The sequence below is a fragment of the Stegodyphus dumicola genome, chromosome 4 (genome assembly GCF_044657685.1).
Source record: "Stegodyphus dumicola isolate Sdum_Otavi_A_Nest chromosome 4, ASM4465768v1".
NCBI classification, from domain to species: Eukaryota; Metazoa; Arthropoda; class Arachnida; order Araneae; family Eresidae; genus Stegodyphus; species Stegodyphus dumicola.
The window spans coordinates 60,104,691-60,127,801 of record NC_140771.1 but is presented as its reverse complement, the minus strand read 5'-3'; the positions used below and the strand labels follow the sequence as shown (position 1 = coordinate 60,127,801).

General features: G+C 34.8%; 1 protein-coding gene and 1 pseudogene across 16 annotated transcripts in view; both read right to left on the bottom strand.

Annotated features, from left to right (window-relative positions):
• LOC118200019 (zonadhesin-like) overlaps positions 1 to 23,111 on the bottom strand; it is a 260,274-nt gene that overhangs the window by 37,218 nt on the left and 199,945 nt on the right. For all 16 annotated transcript variants that reach the window (XM_085814973.1, XM_085814976.1, XM_085814977.1 and 13 more), the window contains one exon: positions 4,428 to 4,610. In XM_085814973.1, the coding sequence (XP_085671099.1) occupies positions 4,428 to 4,610 (183 nt within the window). The remainder of the gene's footprint in view (positions 1 to 4,427; positions 4,611 to 23,111) is intronic.
• LOC146997561 (histone-lysine N-methyltransferase EHMT2-like) lies at positions 8,656 to 16,559 on the bottom strand (annotated as a pseudogene).

The following is a 23,111-nucleotide window of genomic DNA, read 5'->3' as shown; positions in this document are numbered from 1 at the left end:
GTAGATGTATTTCTAGGCACACCTGCAAAATTTAGAGGTTTTCTTTAAAAAAATTTCTAAGATATGCATGAATTTACATATTGGCGAGTTTTGAAATTTGGCATCTTTTTCTTTGAGTGATAGTAACGCCAAACGCAGTTTGCGCACTTTCTTAAAATTATTTGAAAGTATGAATAATGACTTTCTTCTCGCTTGTTTACAATGGAAAAAAAAGAAAGAAAAATAGGTTGCTATCAATTAAGAATTTCATGAAGTGAATTATTCTTGGAGCAAACGGAAAAAAATGCGCGAAGGTAAATTTTTAAATTTCTTTGCAAACTTCACACCAAAAATTACAAAATTTAATATATAGGCATAATTTGAGTCGTAGAATCCAGATATGGATAAACATTGGCCTGTCATTTCAGAAAAAATCCTATTTTGTGTCAAAATACCTATATTAGAACAATGTTATATAATCCAAAGGGGCTTTTTCCCTGAAGGACTATTGTTTTCGTTTTGCGATTTTGCGTCGAATCACTATAAACGGCGTATCACTTTTCAAATTGTTGCCACCAAATGTTACAGTCCTGCATTATATTTGAAGAAATTAAATAATGAAGAATGAATGTATTTATGTTTCTCGCATTGTGATAAAACAACGGTACCTAGAACGATCCAATTTTGAATAACGTAATCCTACTGCGAATATGGGCATCTGAAAGCCTAAATTTTAAATTTGGACTTTGTTCTATTATCGATTTCATATTTTGTAAACTTTTGACGAATTTTTGATTAACAAACTCAACGATTTAAAAGCGAGCAATGGCAACACTCTACGAGTGAAAAAAAAAAAAACATTTTTAACTCCAGCGCGCGGAACTGTGTATCGGAAATTCTAAAGATATGCTCATTTTAAAATTATTTTGCAACATTGCTGTGATATTTGCACGAAGAACGTGATATTTAATAAATAAAGGTAACACACAAAACGTTAAAAAATATACCCCTTCGGATGTAATTTAAAATCTGAAACCTTTCAGATTGATTTATATATTTATTTATTAATTTTTGGCGCAGTGTATTATATTCATGCCGTCTTGCATCACAAAAGCATATTTGGGAGGTATGCATGTTTCTGACAACCTAACATTTTTAAGTTCGACAGTTAGGTTTAGAGATATCTTGAGAAACTCACTATTGCCCTCACTCGCAATCATTGAATAACTGCCTCTGTAAACTAAGCGTTGCATCACAAGAGTGTATGGAAAAATGCCTTTAATTCGTTGCAGTTGCATATTTAATTTGGAAAGTTTCATGCGAATGACGAGGAAAGAATGCGACATTCTAGGATTATGCGAGAAATTCTGTAGGACTTTAAGTATATTAACCATTTATCTTACAATTTTTTACTTTTATTATATTATTTTTGTTTGCTCTTACCAGGATGCAAATTAGATAATGTATATATTATAGAAGTGAGTACTTGAGTTTAAGAAAGAACTTGTGGCAGCGACCACTGACCGTCTCGATACTATTTTTCTTCCAGGATATGAATTTTCTTAAATAGGTTTAGCCTTTGCTTACGTCAAGTCGAGGATCTGGATCAAAACCTAATAGGCACACTTTGTCCTCCGAATCTCACATTTTAATACTGAAAATTATATGGGACTTACGTTTCTGTTAATCAAGTAGAAACGACAGTTCTGCTGGTACACATGTCGTGTATATTATTAGGATAAAGAAGCTTTCTTTTAAAAACACCTCTGAGTTCGAAGTTAATTTCATTGGAAGATTAAAACGGGCCGATAAGCCGCCTGATTCTCTTCACTGAGCAAAGCCCCCTGCAACTTACTCTTCTAAGTTTTTGTTAAGGCCATTTTGACTTCGGTTGCTTATTCACTGCTGAACTTTTATATTATATGCTTTGAACCACAGGTATAAAAATAGAATAAGCATAAATTTTCAGATATTTACGATTCTCCGACAAAGTGATGCCAGATGATTCCACTGGAACGCATATTACAGTTTTGTAGTTCATATGATAATATTATGTTTTATTACCAACTACGATTCTGTTAATCGAGAATAATTGGATAGAACTTCATTTAAATTCCTCACGAATCTAAGTTTTGCTTTTTGCCTAATTTTAAAGTAAGGAAAATCACAGGAGTTTTGTAAAATTAAGCCAGTTAAAAACCCTCGTGCCGGCGAGGCTGTACATATGCGGCCTAGAATAATTTTGTGACATCTTTAAGAAAGTATCTATACTTGGATCTTGATATATAACCAGATATTTAAAGAAATATATTAAAAGTGCATGAATCCAGGTTTAAAGTGTCAGGGGCATTTTGACATTAAAATCGAAAAGATACCTTTTTCTCATGGAAATATGCGCTATTTTAGCCACACCCCGCTGTCAGAAGGTTTTAATGAAAGTAGTAACTTAAAGTAAATTATCTACTAAATTATGAAATGAAACTATGAATATGAAATTAAACACAAAAATGTATTTGTAAACTATTAATCTATTCATTAGTATATCTCGCGAAGCCCCCAGCAATTTCTCATGGTACATAGAGTTGGAGTAATAAACGTTGGTTTAAAATAATCTGTTTCTCTAAAGGTGATTAGTTTAGTTCACTCATTAATGAGTTCAAGCCAGCGTTCTGCAGCAAGATATTCAACCGTTTTTAGTAAATATCCAGTTTTGTTAACTTAATTTTAACTAAATTATTTCAATGAGCTTTGAGTACTACGTTTAACTTAATTTTAGCTAAACCATTTTAGTGAATACTACGTTTAACTTTAGTGAAAAGGTTTGAGTGCTTCTGAAATTAAAATATATTTTTCAGCTTAAATTTGTAAATGTTTCTATTACGTTAAAAACTGTTCTGAATTTATTTCAGTTATAATCAAAATGTGTTAAAATACGCTTTAGTTCTCGTTGATAATTCCATTTTATTTAGTTTAAGACTGCTATTAAATTAAATTGTTAAGAACATTGCTTTTAACAGTAGTTGTTTATAGATTAGATCGCATATGAACGTTTGACTGGCACTGAAAATCTGAAACTACAAATATAAACTTCTAAATTGCTAGGTTAGTTTAAGTACGGTAGTGCTGGTTTTCGTCTTCCTCCTCCACAATGCCCAGATGCTTGCTCGAAAAAAATCGTCGGGTATGCTCGAACGAAGTATTTATTTAATTATCTCATCATCAAGAACGTTTATTGCCACTAACACCGCTGTAGTCTCCAACGCGGCCAAAACAGGCATTAATTTTACTAAATTACTATTATTTACCTTAATTTAAGATTAGATAAATCAAAAAAAAGTTTTAGACTGACGTAGATTTTAAATAAAATTTTGTTGATTTCCGGGGGGGGGAAGTTTTGTCTCTTTCAGAAGCAAAGAAATTCTAAAAGAAAAGGAATTCTCCCTCGAAATCGATAGCGGTTATATAAAAGTGATGTTTTGCCAATATTAATGTCACTCAAAAAATAATGCGTAATTGTCTGTAGCTCTATATTGGTAAGCACTAGCTTAATGAAATTTTTTAGATGGAATCATTTATCCTTTACCAAATAATCTACAACTAGTTTTTATTTCCTTTTATGCAAATAAGCCACCAGGATGATCAATTTGACACCCTACTACGTACGTAAACATGCCGTGAACCAATTCTTCTACAGATCGGGAGACAACTCCGCAACATTGATTCGCAGGAATTTATTGCGAATTTATGAGTACATAACAATGAATTTAAGTAATGCATGTCGATGACTGCAAATATTTTGGCGTTTTTGCAATATCCAGGGCCAACCACGGTCAGAAAGACCGTCACAAAACACATTAGTTGTTGAGAAACTCATTCAAAATTACAAATGTATCACGGAGCACAAAGATATGGCAAAAGTTTTGTTAACACTAAACCAACGACTGAAACACTGAAAAATGGTTGCACAACTCTTGACAATGGATATGTTGCAAATCAAGGAAAAGGTACGTGGTGAAAATCTGCAAAATTTCTCAGGGCATTATCCAGAATGCTTTTCTGGCGATATGGCGGGTGTGGAAGTTTTTCTCTTTCATTTCCATTCTGAGAGCAAAAGACAGTCGATGGAACGAAGGCACATTCGCGAGATGGCTGTAGCGCAGTAAAGCAAATGGATCATATATCGGGTGACATTTTCAAAAGACTAAATGAGTAATGTTTCCACCTACAAAATTTCATTTCGCGTGTGCTTACCATTACTGAGCTGCAGTAAGAATGTGAGTTACTTTTGGACTGAACTTTGCATATTGTTCGGAAAATTTGCTTAATTATATTACACTGATATAATTAAAATAATATAAGAATGAACTGAGCATGAATTCTGCCAGAATAATATTTTAATATAAAAATGAAAATAATAAAAATTTTTAGAACAATGAATATTTTTATACCTGGGGGACAACGCTCTGGAAGCACACAAACGCCATCTTTCCTCAATACCATTCCTGGCTTGCAGAAACACCCAGGAATACACAGCTTGCTGCAATACGCTTTAGTAGAATTATACGTACTACAAGTGTGTCTACATGTCGGCTTGCATTTATAATATTGCTGGTTCTCTGGACATACGTGTGCTGGAAATATTAAAAGCATAATACCGCTTTAGTGTTTTCAATAGCTAAAGGACGAAATTCAGAAAAAAGGCTATCTATACTAAACATCATATAACAGAAGTCCGATAATCTGCCGTTTTCTGGATTTAAACGAAAGCTGATTGTCAGATATACTGGATTATAGGACTAAAATTATATATTGCGACAAACTGATTTCTGAACGATTTATTCAATGTATTGAGGAGTAAATGAAAAATGCACGTACTAATTCTTGAAAACGCATTTATTGAATAAACTTATTAACAAATAAGTAGCTTCATTGTTTAACTATATTTAATTTGCTTGAAAAAAAAAATCAATTCTTTCTTTTAAATCAAGGTTTCTTAAACAGTGGATCACGACCCCCAAGGGGGTCGCTGGACCTGCAGCAGGGAGTCGCCAAAACATTTAGAAGTTTTGATATATTTTGACTTACTTTTACAATACTTTTACAATTACCAAATATTTTTACACAATATATCTGAAAATAGATAAAGATAAGACAATACAAAGAAAAAAACGAAAACGTTTCGACACATTCGTTTTATAATATAAACGCTCGTTTTCCTTGCTTTGCACGTGACAGTCTCATTTCGTCTGTTACTTATTCAAAATTTTTCACATTGTTGTGCGTCTTAAAATTAGATTAATAAAATTAGTGACCTAAAACCGACTGCAATAGTATATTACAGTGCAAGTGAAAAAAATTTAAAGTTTCACTCACGCGTGTGTCGGATTTGCGCAATACTTATAGAGTCCCACAAAATTTTTGTAAATATTTTGGGGTCCTGGAGGTAGCGAAAAAATCTCGGCGATAAAAAGGGGTCGTGACTTTTTTTCAGTTTAAGAAACCCTGTTTTAAATCATCATTATTACCAATGCATAAGATCTTTTCAGACACAGTTATTCACCTGAGTTATGCATTTCGCCGCTGAAAAGGCTAAGCTTTTAAGAATTATTTTAATAGCTGGTAAAAATATGGTTATTAATACCCAATTTCCAGCAAAGTAATAAAAATGTTGGAAAGGGAAAGAAAGGAAAATCCAAGAGTTTCCTTTCTTTCCCGTTCCAACATTTTTATTAAGATTCGAATATGCTTTAGTGGCAGGCTTTGTAAATGTTTGCTTCTTTTAGCCTCTAATTTTAGACTCTTCCTGTCACTTGGCGCCACAAAAACTAGTTTGTTCTAAGCATCAGTGCGTAGTTGTTAATGGCCATATTCGTCAATAGAACTGAGCCTGCGAAAGTCAGTGTTCTTGGCTGCTCTGCTCCTGTGTTTAGAGTACAGGGCCTTGAGTTCTGTAACTTGATGCTGCAACCAATCGGGTCAAACAAACAAGCGTCTAGACACGAACGATTTGGAGAGAAGTCCTTTCCGTACAGTGAGCGATACGCAACATTTTAAATAAATAAAAATAAAGAAAGCAAATGATATACAAAAGCGAAGTTTTAATAAACATACGAAAAATAAGGTAATGAATTACCTTTCTGGAGCTAACTGTTAGTAATACCATCATGCAGCTGAAATGTCAGTGAAAGTGGTGTCGAGTTACTGGACATCATGAGCCACAGGCTATATTATGGAACTTTTTTCTGCACTAATAAGAGCATATTTTTTTTTAAAATCCATATTAGATTAGCGCAAAACAAAATAAACATTTATAAATATTTACTGATTTTGCCTTTCTCGAAACAGGAATACTTTAGTCAGCAAGTACTTCTTAAGGTTAAGCTAAATTTTCGAATAATTTAAAAAAGTTATGACAAATTAACCTGTGTTTCAATTTAAAGACGCATAAAAATAAATAAACGACTGAAGGTCAAACTTCTTGCGTGCTGGTATTCTTTACGCCTGTGAGAGAAGTCACCAGGTTTCTTAGTAGGATCTAACAGAGTTTATGTTACCAAAGAAAACACGATCCTATAAACTAAAATACATTAAATACCTACAAAAGTTTAAACTGTACTCAAAAATAAAATATGTAACAAAAGGAACTAAATATTTGTAAATAAAATTATTAAAAGGCACTGAAAACTGAAAATAAAATGAAATATTAATTTAATGCACTGTTTGCTAGCTGTGGCCAAAGCAAAATTTATAATTTCTATATACACCTGAAAAGGAATGCATAAAAACATTTCAGTATGAATGAAATCAGTTCATTTTTTCCAAGCAACAAACAATTCGTAAACAGTTTTTTGTTGCCAAACCAGGAAATAAAAGAATAGATTACGTATGACGTTATGATTTAAATTTAATGTATTGTAATAGCTTTTTCTTAACATAAATAAAAGAATTAACATGGCAGTAACATGTCGTTGTAACCTGAGTTCGGAATAAGCAGATACTTAAAGAAATGAAGAAATGAAGATCGATTCCATACATGACGATATACTTTCTACTTACATAATGTTTTCCAGAAAATGGAAAATTCAGAATACCACCATAGAGGAGAACTTGGAGGCTCTGACCCAACTATTGAACATACTGCCAGAAGGCAAAAAAACATTCATCACAATCCAAAACGGTAAATTTTTAACTGTTTCTCAAGCTTACATCTTCAAATTCACGCTTATTTTCCAGCATCATTGCCGTGGTCAGCACTTGGGTGGGTGACCACCCAAGTGACTGACACGGTCGAATCTTCTTTCTTCTGTGTTTACAACTTGACAGAGCAGGGTATGGATTCTGTTTCCTTAAATTTTTATAAAGCAGGGACTTTGTTCTTCATGTATTCATTTTCAAACCTGCTTTTCACGTTTATGTGTTTTATGATCCGACAAAGCGGCTTATACACTTTGCAATACCTGACTAAGCAAGTTTTTGATTTAGTAATTTACATTGTGCATTTGTATATTCATCGTTATAGTTCCAAGTGTAAAACGACAGCATACTCCAAATATTACAAGAAATATGTGTTCTCCAACTGGAAGATATATTTTTATAGTACTTATGCTGACTGAGTTCCTCCTACAAAAGACTCATTTAGTTTTTAATGGCGACACTCGTCCATGGACTCGACTTTTCGGCGTGAGCACGCCTGGGCTCTTATTAAACATTTAAATAACGCCAGCGCCCTTGAGCAAAAACATTAAATATACATAAAAGCTTATTTTAAATGCTCGACTTGTATCCTGATGACCAATGACCAAACTTACAAATTTTTTACTTTCAAACTCTACGATTTGAAAGCGAATAGAACTTCTTGAAATAAAGCAGATTTTTATCTCCAGCGTGCGAGACTGTTGCCACATGAAAAAAATTAGGGCGAAAATTAGCGTTTTTCCGAGTTTTAATTAATATCTCGTCTGATGATAACAAGTCGTACGAAGATGCGAATGGTCGAAATTGCTTCCCACGAATTTTTGGAATCAGGAGTACCTCTCTCGAAGCTCAACTGCCTGCCGTTCCGGAAGAGATAATGCTGTAAAGAGCAACTGCAAACAAAAAGTTACGGAGGCCTTTTAAATCACTCAAATGAACTATAAGTTCTCCAGATGAATCAATGTGATAATTTTATAAATTAACAACTATTTTTCAGTTAAAATGCAGCCTTAAATTAGCATTGCTAACATAAAGAACATCAAAAAACTGAAAACACTGCGTTCTAAACATTACGTAAAACGAAAGACCGTTTTTCTTAATAAAAATAATAGTCGTTTCCATTCAACAGCAAGAAAAGTAATAACAAAACCATAGTTGAAAATCACACGTGAAGTAATTGTTAAGTTTAAATAACGATATTAATTATTGTACAATCTTTATTCCTACTTGAAATTTAAAAAGTGAAATTTAAAAATTGAACTTTCGAATAATTCTGACAGATATATCACTTTTTGCACAAGCCTTCAAGACATCAACATCAGTCTTTGCTGACACTTCTAATGGATAATGTCTTTGAATAAGATGTATATTCTCACACTTAATTCTTATTCTCGCAACTTCTGGAACACCGTCTCGGAAAACTCTCGCAACAAACCAAGCTATAGCTGTTTCAGCATTGCTTGGTGCTGAGCAATCATCTTCTCAATGGCAAGACTGTAAAGATATAATTGTTCGATCTATTTTGTTTAGCAATGTGAATGATTCCTCGTCATCTACAGCATTCACGCACTTGAATAGCAGTCTGCTCTTTGCCTCTTGATATGTCTTATGTATATTTTTTTTCAGGTTTGTGCTTCTATTTGGCTGCTATTTTTCGCAAAAGCAAATTTAAACTCGGTGATAAATAAGTATCACTATTTTTATCAAGACAACGATCCAGTGGTAGCTGATTTGCCTTGTTTACGATTTGGACGTCTTCTCCTCTTGACAAGAAAAGCGTTACACTAGGAAAACTATCTTGTCGGCAGCAATGCGGAGACGAGTATCACCAGGTTCATTGATAGCACTAACATCACAACCATAATCCAGATACAAGTAGCATATATCAACACTTCCAGAAAATTCAGACCAGTGAAGTCCTGTATTAGCTTCATTGTCCGTTATAATTAGAATTGGCACGTCTTTTGAGCAGATATTTGACGACATTATATACTTGTCGCGTTCAGAAGCCCACACTATAGTAGTCCACCCACCGTCATCCTGTGCATTTAAACCCACCTCTCTTGAAGTTGTAAAATCTACTTGTCTATCTACTAGAGTAACCGCTGAAGTATGTGTAGAAACCATACCAGGAGAAGGAAATACCCTTTGTAACAGACCTATTTAAGTGTAATTGAACTATTTTATTCACGCCATGAACTCATGAACTGTAACCGAACTATTTTATTTAAACGCCATCTCGTGGCGATATGAAAAAACGTCAGTCGAACTCCAGCCGCCATGATGTTAGTTTACTATGTCTCTGTTATTCAACTGTTTGATGTTTCATTTTTATGTATATTTCTTTTGTTTGTAACCGTTCCTGTGTGCTCTGTTAATAAATCCTTTTAAAGCTATCCGGCATTAGTGTCTATTGAGGAACGGCTACATCACATTGGCGCCCAACTAAATTTGAATCCAAAATGGCGCAACAAAATGTTTAGAATTTCTGTTTGGCTTTAACAAGCTCTTACTCCCGAATTTAACGTTTAGTTGCTGGAGATCGGCTCAGTTTCTTTTCAGGTGTGGACTACTGGTCAAATATTCTGGAAACCAATTCTGGAATTAAAATTGTCATACCGTGCTGCTAGCACATTGAATCATCAACTGGACAATTTCAACGGAAAAGATAAGTTTCGTTTACATTATCGTTTAATCTGAGATTAAAGTTCTTTTAAACTGATTATTTATTATAAGCTGCTTCTTAAAGCAAATGTAAATTCTTTACTGAAATCTCATTTATTGATACTACATAAGAGTATTAAACGAAACAAACGGCTTTCTGTTAACCAAACGTTATTTCTTGAATTGTAATTTGTTACTATTTTAAAATGTTAATGCGCATAGTAAATTAATTTGTGAATAATATTGTTTCACTGAATACATGTTTTGATGTTAAAGTTTGAATATATTCATGAACCTTGTTCATTAGAATTTATTAGTTTCGATTCTGACATACAGCAGCAGATGTTTTCCCCCCGCGGAAATGTTTAGACTAGCGATGATTTATGATGTGTTTACGTCAAATCTTTTATTATTTTTATTTCCTTTGAGTGCTGTTCTTGCTTATTAAATGTTTTATTCTACATAAAATAAAATATTGTACTTGTTGATTTATCTTACGACGAACATTTTGAGAAAATGATTTACGATTGTTTTCCTTTAATGAATGATGTCTTGAAAATATTTCTTGAAGCGAAAGAAAATAATTATGAATAAAATCGAATGACTATTTAAATAAAGTAAAAGAGTTACTCAAGTCTAAATGTCCAGACTGTAAACCCCCAAAGACTTCAAATTCATCAAATTTTGGCACTATCCAAATCCGATCCTGTTTATCTTCCCCTCGACTGCTGTATTTCGAATTAGTATTGGTGGTGTTTCCGGTACAGCTTTCGCCGAAAGTGGTGCTAGTCACTCAATCGCAAGTGAATCTCTCTATCATATTTTGCAGAAACAAGATGCAGTATTTGAAAAGACAACACTAGAGGTGTCTTTTGCTGATGGTTTGGTATCTGAAAAAGAGGTACTTCGCACCGAACAAATTATTCTTCTCGAAGGCAGAAAGTTCAAAACTCTGCTCCTTGTGTTGCCTGATGCCCAAAATAACTCGACTCTGTTAGGAATTGACTTTCTTCAAAAAGCTAAAATTGTTTTAAATCTTGCTGAAAATAGGTGGAACTTTTCTGATGAACCCCGAAGAAAATATAGCTTCGTGAAACCTCATCAATCCCAAGTACTGGCAGAAACCCCAGTTGTTGTAAACAACTGCCAACTACGAGAAAATGAAGGACAACAATTAACTACAGCCCAACGGCTTGCAACTGATGCATTGCTTAACAAATATCACACTGTCTTCAAAGTAGGGGGAGAAGCCACTCCATTCATTGAACACCATATTAACACAAAAAACAGCCCCCCTGCTTCAGTCCCTCCATATCGGATGAGCCCAAGTAAGAAAGAACTGTTGAAAAAGGAACTTGATTCCCTTCTAAAACAAGGTATCATAAAAGAATGTGAAAGCCCCTATGCCTCTCCTGTCGTTCTGATTCCCAAGGCAAATGGAAAAGTACGGTTATGCATTGATTATCGTAACCTAAATGCTCAAACCGTTCCAGACACTTATCCTTTGCCACATATAGATGATTTTTTGAGTGAAGCAAAACCGACACCTTATATGTCAATTATTGATTTGAGATCCGGTTATCATCAGGTGAGAGTAGCTGAATAAGATCAAAATAAGACTGCTTTTGTTTGCCCTTTTGGTACATATAAATTTACCCGAATGCCCTTCGGATTGAGAAACGCTCCTGCCACTTTTTCTAGATTGATAGATAGGTTCCGTTCTGGACTTAATAATGTGTTTGCTTTGACATATTTAGATGATATCATCGTGCTGTCATCTAGCTTCGAAAAGCACCTTTCTGACTTAGAACAAGTTTTCCAACGTCTATCGTTATTCAAGCTCAATGCTAATCGTGAGAAGTGCCACTTCTGTTGTGAAAAGTGAAATATTTAGGGCATTACATTACTAAGCATGGTATAGCTGTTGATCCACACAAGACTGCTGCCATTGCAGACATGCCATCGCCAAAAACTGCTAAATTCATGCCCAAGAGAGATGGTCCTTATGTGATAGTGACTACAAGATCTCCAACCACTTATGATATTGCCGATGCTCATGAACCAGACAAAATTCTCGGCAAGTATCATGTTTCAATGTTTCAGCCTTGGAACCATATCAAGATCGATATAAGCAAAACTCAGCTCGTGTAATTCCAGTGGTTCCCTTAAAGAAAAGAGGACGCCCGAAATGTGTAATACCATCCGAATCTGCACCTGTTGCACAAGGTGCTGGTGACGCAAAATCTACTCCTCGTCAAACTGGAGCCCGTCCATCTGATTCTCCGCCCGCTGCACAAAGTAGACAAATGTCAGTTCCTGACTTCTTGCCGAGACGTCTACGAAGTCAGAGGGGGAGGATGTAACAGACCTATTTAAGAGTAATTGAACTATTTTATTCACGCCATGAACTCATGAACTGTAACCGAACTATTTTATTTAAACGCCATCTCGTGGCGATATGAAAAAACGTCAGTCGAACTCCAGCCGCCATGATGTTAGTTTACTATGTCTCTGTTATTCAACTGTTTGATGTTCCATTTGGTATATGTTTCATTTTTATGTATATTTCTTTTGTTTGTAACCGTTCCTGTGTGCTCTGTTAATAAATCCTTTTAAAGCTAGCCGGCATTAGTGTCTATTGAGAAACGGCTACATCACACCTTTATTAAACTCTTTAAAATTCACAATGCCTCGACCTGACGCTAACACACTACGCCTCACTCGGGCGATAACTCAAATAACAAGAACTAAACTAAAATTTGAAGATATTAACAAGTAGTAGAATTACTCTATAGGGCTCAGATAATCCCGTTATCTAGAACCGCTTCGAAATCTAGTGGCAGCAAAGTAATAGCTGTTTCGGCACGTTAACCAGCAATAAATGAAACGAGAAGCTCACTATACAAAAATACAGCGTTTGCCGAAACTCTGTAACTTTTCCTTCTAGAACTCGGTATTTAAACCTTTTATCCTCAAGGTAGAATTTGCATTACTTCACGCGCGCTATCAAATTTAAATATTCTGGCATTGACAATTAGAGGAATGAAAGTTTATAGGAAAGCTTAAAATTAAACTCAACTTGATAGTTAAAATAAATATAAATCCCTACAAAGTCATTAACATTTTTGATACCTCCATGTTTCTATTCTCTGCAGCAAGACGCAAACATGACATTCTATTTTCACATTTAAGTTCAACTAAAACTTCTTTTCTAACTAAGTAAAGAACAACTTATTTATGATTATTTTCAACTGCTAGTAGATGCGTTCATTAAAAGAATCATGAATGGCTCCAGCCTGAATAAGTAAGTGGAAAATTGTTAAATGCCCATCTGCAGCAGTTGCATGCAACGCAGTTTCTCTCTTTTTGATTTGGAAATTTATAATTTGGATCAAAACCACAGGCAAGAATATGTAACAATTTCAGCGCATCTCCTTCACGGGTAAAGGTATGAAACTGATCATGGTTATACACAATATATCCAAGACTCTCTTCATTAAGGACTTTTAATAATCGATCAAGATCTTCTTTTTCTGGACTACTCGGGAAACCAACTGATGACAGTATTTTTCTAGTTTTTTCAATTTTATATGCATTGTCTGATAGTTCTTCTTCTTCTCTTTTTAAGAACTCAGAAGCAGATGACAATGTAATTCCGGCTTTGTTTCGTACAGGTACGGATTCAGTACTTGGCAACTGACTGAGGAAAAACACAAAAGGGCTGGCAATATGCATTTCTAACTTTACACGTTTTGAACCTGCTGTTGCTCTACGATGCAAACAGAAATGTAAAATACCTTCTTGTTTGGATTGACACTGTTTGTGATATAAATGTATTACTCTCTGCTTGCTGCTCTTTTTAGCTGTACACTGCATGAAAGATCCTTAAAAGAAAAAACGACCACAGTAGGGACAAGAAGGATGATGCTTTAATCTCCACAAATGAATTTCACACATAGTAGTAAATGAAATTTTTGCAGAAGGACGAACTAATCATAGAGTCACAACAGGATTAGAGCACTCTACAAGTTTCTGATCAATTGAACCAATAGGCTGACCGAAAACACCTTCTTCTTTTCCTAAGTTCGCTTCATAAGTATCTCCATCACAAAAATACTCTTTCACAGGTTGCTGTCTGCTATCAAAATTACATTCAATTTTTGTTACTGGCCCTTCTTTGCTTCGCTTCGTGTTGTAGATTTAAAACTCTGTGGAAGACCAGATTTCATTAGAGCAGCATCATCCTTCTCAGGACTAGGTTCTGGAGTGGCAAGTACTTCATCCTCAGGAATCACTGAATTTATGATAATATGTGGAGAAATTTCGAGAACTGATTTTTTTAGAGGTGGAATAACAACAACAACAACAACAACAACAAAAAAAAAAAAAAAAAAAAAAAAAAAAAGCGATATTCATTAACTTTGACAGTCCCTAAAAAACGTTCCATAGAGTCCACATAAAGTTCTTCTTTAGTTCTTTGTTCTGAAGGATACTGTATCGCTAAAAAAACCCAATTTTCACATTTTAGAAATATCCATTTCTTTTACTAAAAGGGTAGTTGCATTAGTTGCATAGCATTAGTTGAAGATATCTATTTTTCATGTAATTTTCCTGATAAAGTCTAACTAAGAAAAGTGTCCATTGCTACAAGTCAAGTTACCCACAACTGACAAGACTATCTTCATTTCTTAAAGCTCTTTGATCCATGGACCCGAACTAACAGGTGTAATTATTATCACATATAGTGGGTTTGTCCTTCCATGTTACAAGTTTTGTGGATTTCTTGATCTGATTCTATAACATGCGAGTTCACATTTTTCAGAATTAATTCCTCCAAATAAAGAGTGTATAAGAGTTTCTTTTCTCACTGGGCAACATCCCATTTCTTCTTTCATATTTTTAAATATATTGTTGCGTGTGTACGGGCTGGAAATAGATTGAAAGCAGAAGTTGATAAAATGTTAATTTATTCTTATCCCAAGAAATAAAAAAAAAATGCTGAAATTTCCTCAGAGATGTTCGTACAATATCACAATATCTCAAAGTTATATTTTAAACTACTAAAACGTTAAATAGAACACAATTCAAAGCAGAGAACCCTAATTCGATCTCACCACGAATTAGCCACAATTAACAACAAGAACTAAGTAAACAACTCAAGAGGTGTTTTCCCCTGGCTTTTATAAGCTTTTTAATCATGCATGAGAGCATTCTGGTATTTTCTTGAGGTTTCTGCAAAGCAAAAGACTACAATTATGAGATATCTATTTATTAAAATTTTAAATGCGTGTGTTCCTATGTTTTTACTTTTCCGGCGTAGCTTTCGCTTAAAACACGTCACGCGCTGCATTGCACGGGGAAATAAAACAATTTTAATTACGATTCTACAAAAAATAGCTACTAAATACAAAAACCGTAACACTCCCCCCTTCCCAAGAACTGCACGTCCCGGGTAGTACAATCCCTAGACAGGAAGCCAAACTTACAACTAAGGCATCAATGCAACAATTACAATACATTACAATAACAAACAACATAACCAATAACTACAGTAAGTAATTTAAATCAAATCAAATACAAATAAAATACTAAATTTAGAAACAAAAAGGACCATGGTCTTATACTATTTACAATTATATACACTACGTACTATGGCCATAGTAAGGAGCTAATCAGTCGTAATGAAAGACTTTAGGTTTAGAGTTGGATGACTTACGGATCCGAACCACGACGTCGTTCAGGCTGTTGACTGTGTACGGATCATGACAGAGTCTTTTCCGTCGAGTCGGATTCTACAATTACACTTTGTCTCCTTCGTTGAATCGATATCTGTAGCTTTGGTGTCGTATCGGTTCTTCATCTTCTCCGTCGCCAAGATGAGTCTTTCTCGTGCAAAATCGTGCATCACTTCAAACCGGGCCTAGAGATCTTGGATGTATTCCTCAGGCGATGAAAGCGCATCCAAAAGTCGACCAAACAAGAGATCACAAGGCAGACGAAGGTCACGACCGATGGGATGGAGAATAGCCGGTAGTCTCGCATTTCTCTTCGACCCTAGTATTCCTATTTCATATACCCTATTTCGCAGCTTTCTGAGCAGAGTCTTTCAGACAAGGCATCGGCGTTTCCAGGTGAGGATCCCATCTGATGATGGATATTTATATCATCTGATTCTGAAAGCAGTTTTTTCTTTTTGAAGTCCAAGGAAACGTTATATTTCTTTAAAAAGTTCAAACGAGTATGCAAGGATCTGTAGTCTCTGCCACATATGCCGTGTGATGGCAGGCGGCACTTCCAAACGTCATGTTCACCTTTAACTTCCCGTCCATGCCCATTTTATCACCAGACGCAGTCTGAAAGGCAACACATGATAACTTCCAAATGAGTTTCTTTTTAAATTGTTGAGATAAATCTTTCGGAATGATGGTAACATTACCTCCTATGTCAATGATCATATTGCAAGGAATTTCATTAATATGCCCATTGATGGATAGTCCATCACTGCTGCCGCTCACTACAGAAATCTTGAACTCTTTAAATCGAGGTTTTTCACTATCGGTTAAACTCCGATCCGCGATATTCTCATTAACTTGTTTTCTGCGTCGTTGCTGGGAAATGGTCTTATTTTCCGTAAGCTGGGGTGTTCTTCTATTAAATCGTACGTGGCCTTCATCTCCGCAGTTCCAGAATTTTAGTTCCTTGTCACTCCGTTTCCATCTCATCGCACTGAGTTGTCTGGTTAAACAGTCTGTCTTAGTTTTCGTGCCCAGGTGTGTTCTGCAGTTCTTTCGTATGTGGCCTTCAACACCACATTTCCAACATTTTAGTGTCAGTTTCTTCTCATTCCTTTCCCGCATCAAAGCATTGACTTGTCTGGATAATTCATTTATACGAGCCATCAATTGATCCACTGGCTCGTGGACTCGCACAGCTCTGACTAGGTAGCTATCTTTACGAGTTGCTTGCTGGATAGCCTCGAATTTCGTGGCGTACACTAAAGCGCTTTTTAAATTCTTCACGTCCGCCATTCTCAGAACTTTCTGCATTTAGGGATCCCAGATGCTATCGATAAAGTACTGCAGGGACAGGACTTTCCTTGTTTCTGTTGGGCACTCCGAAAAGGCGAAGTGAGATAGCCTTTCAACATCCGTGCCGAGCTCCTTTAGTGTTTCGGAGGGCTTCTGCTGAGGGATTTTAATTGAAGCCTGCAAAAATTTTTCAAACATTTTTCACCAAAGCGCAGCTCTAATGCGCCGGACAGAGCTTCGAAATCTAGCCTTTGGTTTTCGCGATGAGTCTGAAGGATATCCGCTGTGTCTGCTGTCAGAGAAGCGGCGAGATGACAGGCCTTAGCTTGGGAATACCATCCATTCGCATCCGCAACTATAGAAAATTGTGTTTTATACACTTGCCAGGAGGTCATCTCCATCATATGTAGGGGCGAGCAGACGTGGGTAGAAGTCTTAATCCTCTAGAATTGTTTCCTGCTGTCTCTATGCACTTTTTTAAGGTGTCAACTTCTTTGGCAACTGCAGAAAGCCTATCACCAATTCGTTGTTCGATTTGTTGTTCAACAGCAGAAACGCTTTCTTCAATTCTCCAACTCTGTTTTCAACCGTTTCAGTTCTGTCTGCCATAGCATCAAATTTGTTTTCTATTATGCGGGTGATTTCTCTTTTCATTTCCTCTTGGCACACTTTCATTTCAACTTTAACAGCTTCGATCTTTCTCGAACGGTTTACATTTCTCCTTTAACAGAAGCTTCCATCTTTTCTTGACCTGCTTTCCATCTCCTCTTTAACGAATCTTGGCCAGCTGCAACCCCTATACCTACAATGTTAAATTGGCCATTTTCGATGTACCTTTTCTCAAAATCTGCTGTAGATACACGCTTGAAATTGTTTGTGTAATTAAAGCATACCTATCCCATTATACTGAAATGAGCTTTTGAAACATTTTGAATTTTAGAGTAATTTACAGAATATTTTGTTAGGCATAGTAAAATTTAGCACTTTTCTCACACAAAAAATTAAAAATAATTTTTTTTCTTAGTTTATCACAAAAAGCTCATTTCAGTAAATATTAGGAAACCTAATAAATAAGCTATAAACATTTTAGATATCTGTAAGCAGTAGTTCCTGAGAAAAGGTAGATCGAGTATAAAAAAATCACGTTTGGAGAAAAACGCATTTTTATGTAAAAGTCCTTATTTCCATTCGCGTATTCGATGACAAATTAAAACTAGATTTTTTACAGTTCTAAATTTCATAGAAATTAAAGAACGATATTTTTAAAAAGATAAAAGTTTAGAGAATTTGAAAATGCAAAAATCCGAAATCACCATTTTTTTAAAGATTTTTTGGGTTTCAACAACCCTTAAGACGTGATGAGACGCTGCACGAAATCTTCCTCGCCCCTGCGTTTCCGCAGGCGGCTAACATTAGCAGGGTGTGAAATCTGTTTGAATAGCGTACTTTACGGAAGAGCCTTCTGAGTAAAGCCTTATCGTTAGAAAGCAAGTATATATTATTCTGCAAGTTTGGTGAACAGAGATAAATGGTTTTACAAATGCTTGCCTTCTGTTACTTTATAGTAATGGAAGTCCAATCCATAGTCCCTGATTACCTCTCAAAACTCTAGTAAAAATAGGAAGAATTCAGAAATGCAATGAAAAATGCATTTTTTTATAAATCATATAATCTATAATAGACTATTTAATCTTCGTATTAAAAGCTGGTTACAGTTTCTGATTTGTCAAAAAGATATGTAATGTCAAAATTAACATTTTGTTTGCCTTCGTATTTCAAGTGGAGTTTTTAATGGTCTTTTCTTTCTGCTTTCTGAAATGACAACACTGTTTTCAGCATGCCTGATTTTTGGAATTTGTATGTGTGACTGACTATTTATTATAAACGCGAACTTACACGTAAAAATTCTTAAATGTAGAAATTAAAATATTGTACTCAAGAAATTAAATTAAATCGAGTAAATGAATATGCCGAAAGAATTTATGGAGACGAATAGCTTTGTTTAAATATTTTATTAAAATTTGGAATACAACAAAATTTTAAAATCCGCTTGGGGGAAAAATTCTCACGGTTTCTTGGAACTTTTTTTAGAAAGAAATCCATTAGTATTAGTCTTTTGTTCTTACATAATTAATGGAATATAAGTTAAATGAAACAATAAGGACGTGAAAGTGTTAGATATTTTCCACAAAAATATTGCAATTGAAAAGATATTTTATTATCAGAAAATAAATTATTTTCTTTCCAAATGCCAGTGCTGATAGCGATAAATTGAGTGAAAGTTTTTTCTTTATACTGAAAGCTTAATACATGAATTCGACATTACCTAATAATTGTATCTACGCAATTATTTTGCAAAGACTTTTGTTACAAATGCTAATAAACGCCACCAGCGGTTGAATGGCTAAGTCGTTGAACGCTGGTAATTTGAGCCGGGTATAATCCCGGAAAAGGCGCTGGATTTATAATAGTTTTTGTAGTTTTATCTTCATGAGTAATGTATAAATACGAGTTAGTTCCCTTTAAGAGATTCTTCGCGAAGGCATACTTATGAGGTATTTTCTCCCTCCTTTCTGCATGCCTTCGTGGTAGCACACTCGGAGCGTATTCGAGAGGTCCAGGTTCGAGTACCGGGGAGAGCATTACTCATTTTTCACGTCTTCCATCTCAAAAATCCTAATGACTCTACAATGGCAACCGAACTGAAAAGTGGTGGATAATGATTCTTCATCACCAGGATTTGGCGACTGGTTCCCTAGTTGCCCTTTAAAAGGGGGGAATATAAAAAGTTTTTTCTCACTCCTTTCTGCATGCCTTTGTAATGTAACGGTAGCACACTCGGCGCGTATTCCAGAGGTTCAGGTTTGAGTCCCGGCAAGGACGTTGCTCATTATTCTCGTCTTCTGTCTCAAAAATCCTAATGAACCTAGATACTTACTCTTGTAAGGTAGTCTTGTATACGTTACGTCGCCATAATTAAAACGGATCTATGAGACGGATTTCAATTAATGCATGTACTTATTGCTTTCATCAAGAGCAAAAATCCATCCCGAGAAAGAAGTTTCTCGTATTAGCGGAATAAAAAGGCATTGAATACTGTATAAAGTAGTCCCTGTTTACTCAGTTATTTTGGAAAACGGACCATATTTCAATGGATGAAGAAATAATTAATTTATCGTCATCATATAGATGAGTGTTGAATGAGCCCCGAAAATTTTCACAAGGAGCTAAACATAACTGAATTATTAATGACGAACTTTACCTAACAACAAGTATTATAAGCAAGTATTTACGTAAAATTCACGATAAAGAATAAAAAATGCAGGTGATGTGAAGATTCTAAATTGAAAGTTCCAGAAATGAAGAAAATCGATTTAATTCCCAACAGCGGCCTACCGATGCACAAGTGGATACGACCGCTGTGCACTATTTGTTTTGACCGGATCAAATTTCGAGATTGACTACGCGGCATTTTCATTGTTTTTTCTCGAGTACAGCATGAATCACTGTCATGAAGACTGTCATAAAGCCATCTCTTCTTCAGGAAAATATCTCTCATATTCTTTGCCAGAATCAGTTAAAACTAAGAATTTCGCTAGCATATATTTTGCTTGCAAATTATTTGTTCACGTATGTTGTTATTATTAGGCCTCAAAGGATGTGTATTTTTTTAACTTAATGATTAAAATCCTGTATTAGAAAAACAAAATTTATAGACATGAATGTACTTCAAAAAATTTATGGATGAGTAAAGAATCTAAAAGCTGGTGAGAGTTGCCACTGTATGAAAGATCTTTCTTTTTAGCTTCCATGCGCAGTCAGGAAGAGCTGCTTCTTAGGGCGTTGTCATTCAGTAAAAGCATAAGACATTTAATTAATTTTTCTCATTTAATCAATTTACTATTGATTAACCAATGGAGAGATTTAAAGTTAGTAAAAAAAGCACTTCTTAATAATTTAAACTTTCATTTAACTTTTTCGATAATGTTGGTATAAATTAACATTATATAGAGCTGATAAATTTTACGAACTTTTGTATCTTGGTTGTAATTTAGAGAAGACAGGTGTTGTTATTGCGTGAAATAATAGATATTTAATTTACCTACTACGTGACATTTTGCCTATTCTGTGTTCATAGTTCTCCATCAAATTCTTATTTTGTATACTTTAAATTTGGAGATTGTATTTTAAAGTAAAAATGAAGCTTATTGTGATCAAAAATATGTCAGGTTATAGAATAAATTTATTCACATAATTTGTTTTATTTATTATCATACATAAATTCAGAAACAAATGTTACTTTTAAATATCAGAAAATAGTCATTGAAATGAATAATTTATTGCAGTTATTATTATTACTATCAGAGAATAACGTTTTTGTTGATTAAATGACATTCGCGACTGAAAAGCAGTCCTAAGCTATGCCAATATTTCTAGTTTTGTTTTCTCCGCTTTCCTTTCGCCTGGAATAGATTTACATCTTAAGTTTTTCAAGAAAGCGGCTTTATAGTATACGAATACATCTCTTGTATTTCCACCCTGTTTGGGCAGAAAGTGAACTTTTTTAAACTTTCTAAACCATTAAAATAGCTTCTGGGCTGCCTTCCTTTTTGTTAAGATCAAGGATTCAAAGAATATGTATTGTTCTTTGACGGATTCGTTTCCGGGGAAGACTGCTTTGAAGAAGAAAAGGGGAGGGGAAAGAGTTTTTTTTAATGCGAAAGCATTATTTTAGTGTATCGTTTGATAGTACAATATTTCTAGTTCTGGTTTTTCCTACTTTTGCGTGCACCATGCCTCTTAGCAACTGAAACCGACGTTTTTGAATAAAGGAAAGATTCAGTAGCTATGAAGCAACTAAACGCGGAAATTTACAACGATCGTGATCCAAAATGTTAGTGAGAAGAAAATATACCGTTGAAAAAAAAGAATCTTCGCCCAGTATAAAAAAAGTATAATAAACCAGTACATGTTTAAGACACAATAAAAAAATTTAAAAAAAAAAAAAAAATTTTTTTTTTGATAAATATAACGCTGATTTTTGTTGTTTGACTTCTGAATCAGTACATGTTTGCAAACGAACTTTTGGAATTGGAAAAGAAACTGTTTTTTTCATTTGTTAGATTTATCAGTTTTTAATTCCCTTTCTGCTTTTTAAACAAAACAATCGAAAAAACAAAATGCACAAAAACAAATCATGTTACTTTAATTCAGGAGTTATAATAAAGAACCGAAAAAATATTGATTACCAGACTTTCTCTAACTTCTTAAATCATAAATATGCCACGAATGGATTGGATATATTTTCTTAAATTCAGTGTAGATTTCTGGATCGTCCAGTAACGATTGATTCAGACAGTAAAAAAGCCATTAGATAATGAGTGATGTTAAAGATCTACATTTTTTGTATTACTGTTGCTAATAATAATAATAGTCTCTAAATAATTTTTAAAAACTTAAGAAAAAAGGGAAAATACATATTCAGAGCACTGCTCTCAGACCACACATCGCTCTCATGAGCTTGGCCTAATGGCCGGGCCAAGCAGGAATGTAAATGTAGGTAGCGACAGACACACGCTCTCTTCCCGAAGAACCTTAAGAACCAGCTCTAAGAATAATGAATGTCCAAAGCCAGTGGAGCGCAGACGCTTTCCCTTTCTCTTAAAATCTGTAATTACACACTACAAAATCCTTCTGTCATCCACTGCTATATAGAGAGAAGCGTTTCTAGATATTTTACCGATTTCGAATAATTTATATTTCGCCATCAATAAACTAGCATCAATGCAGCTGGAGTGATATCTCAAAATAAAGAAGTATTCGGGGGAATTTGGGGAAAGATGTCCCGTTGAGGATTTTTTGGGAAACCAGCTGGTATCAGTGTTCCACGTGAGAAAACCACAAAAACGCCCATGAAATTAACCCGTTCGTCGGTACTCGAAACTCGAACCGAACTACCAGTGTTCAATAGTTTTTACCGCTCGGCCGCTGGTGGACCCACACAACCTATACAGCCTGATACTAATTATTCCGTATAACTTAGATGGAAAATTATTAGTGCTCACCTTAAGTATTTGCGAGAATGTAGCTACATAGGTCAGCATTTTTGATATTAGAGGGTAATGACTATTATTAAAATACTAGCTGGGGTACCCGGCTTCGCTCGGAGTTGATATCAGATTGTGTGGAAGATGGAATGAAAGGATAGACTTTAAAATATAAGAGGTAGCATTTTTATATTGAAAA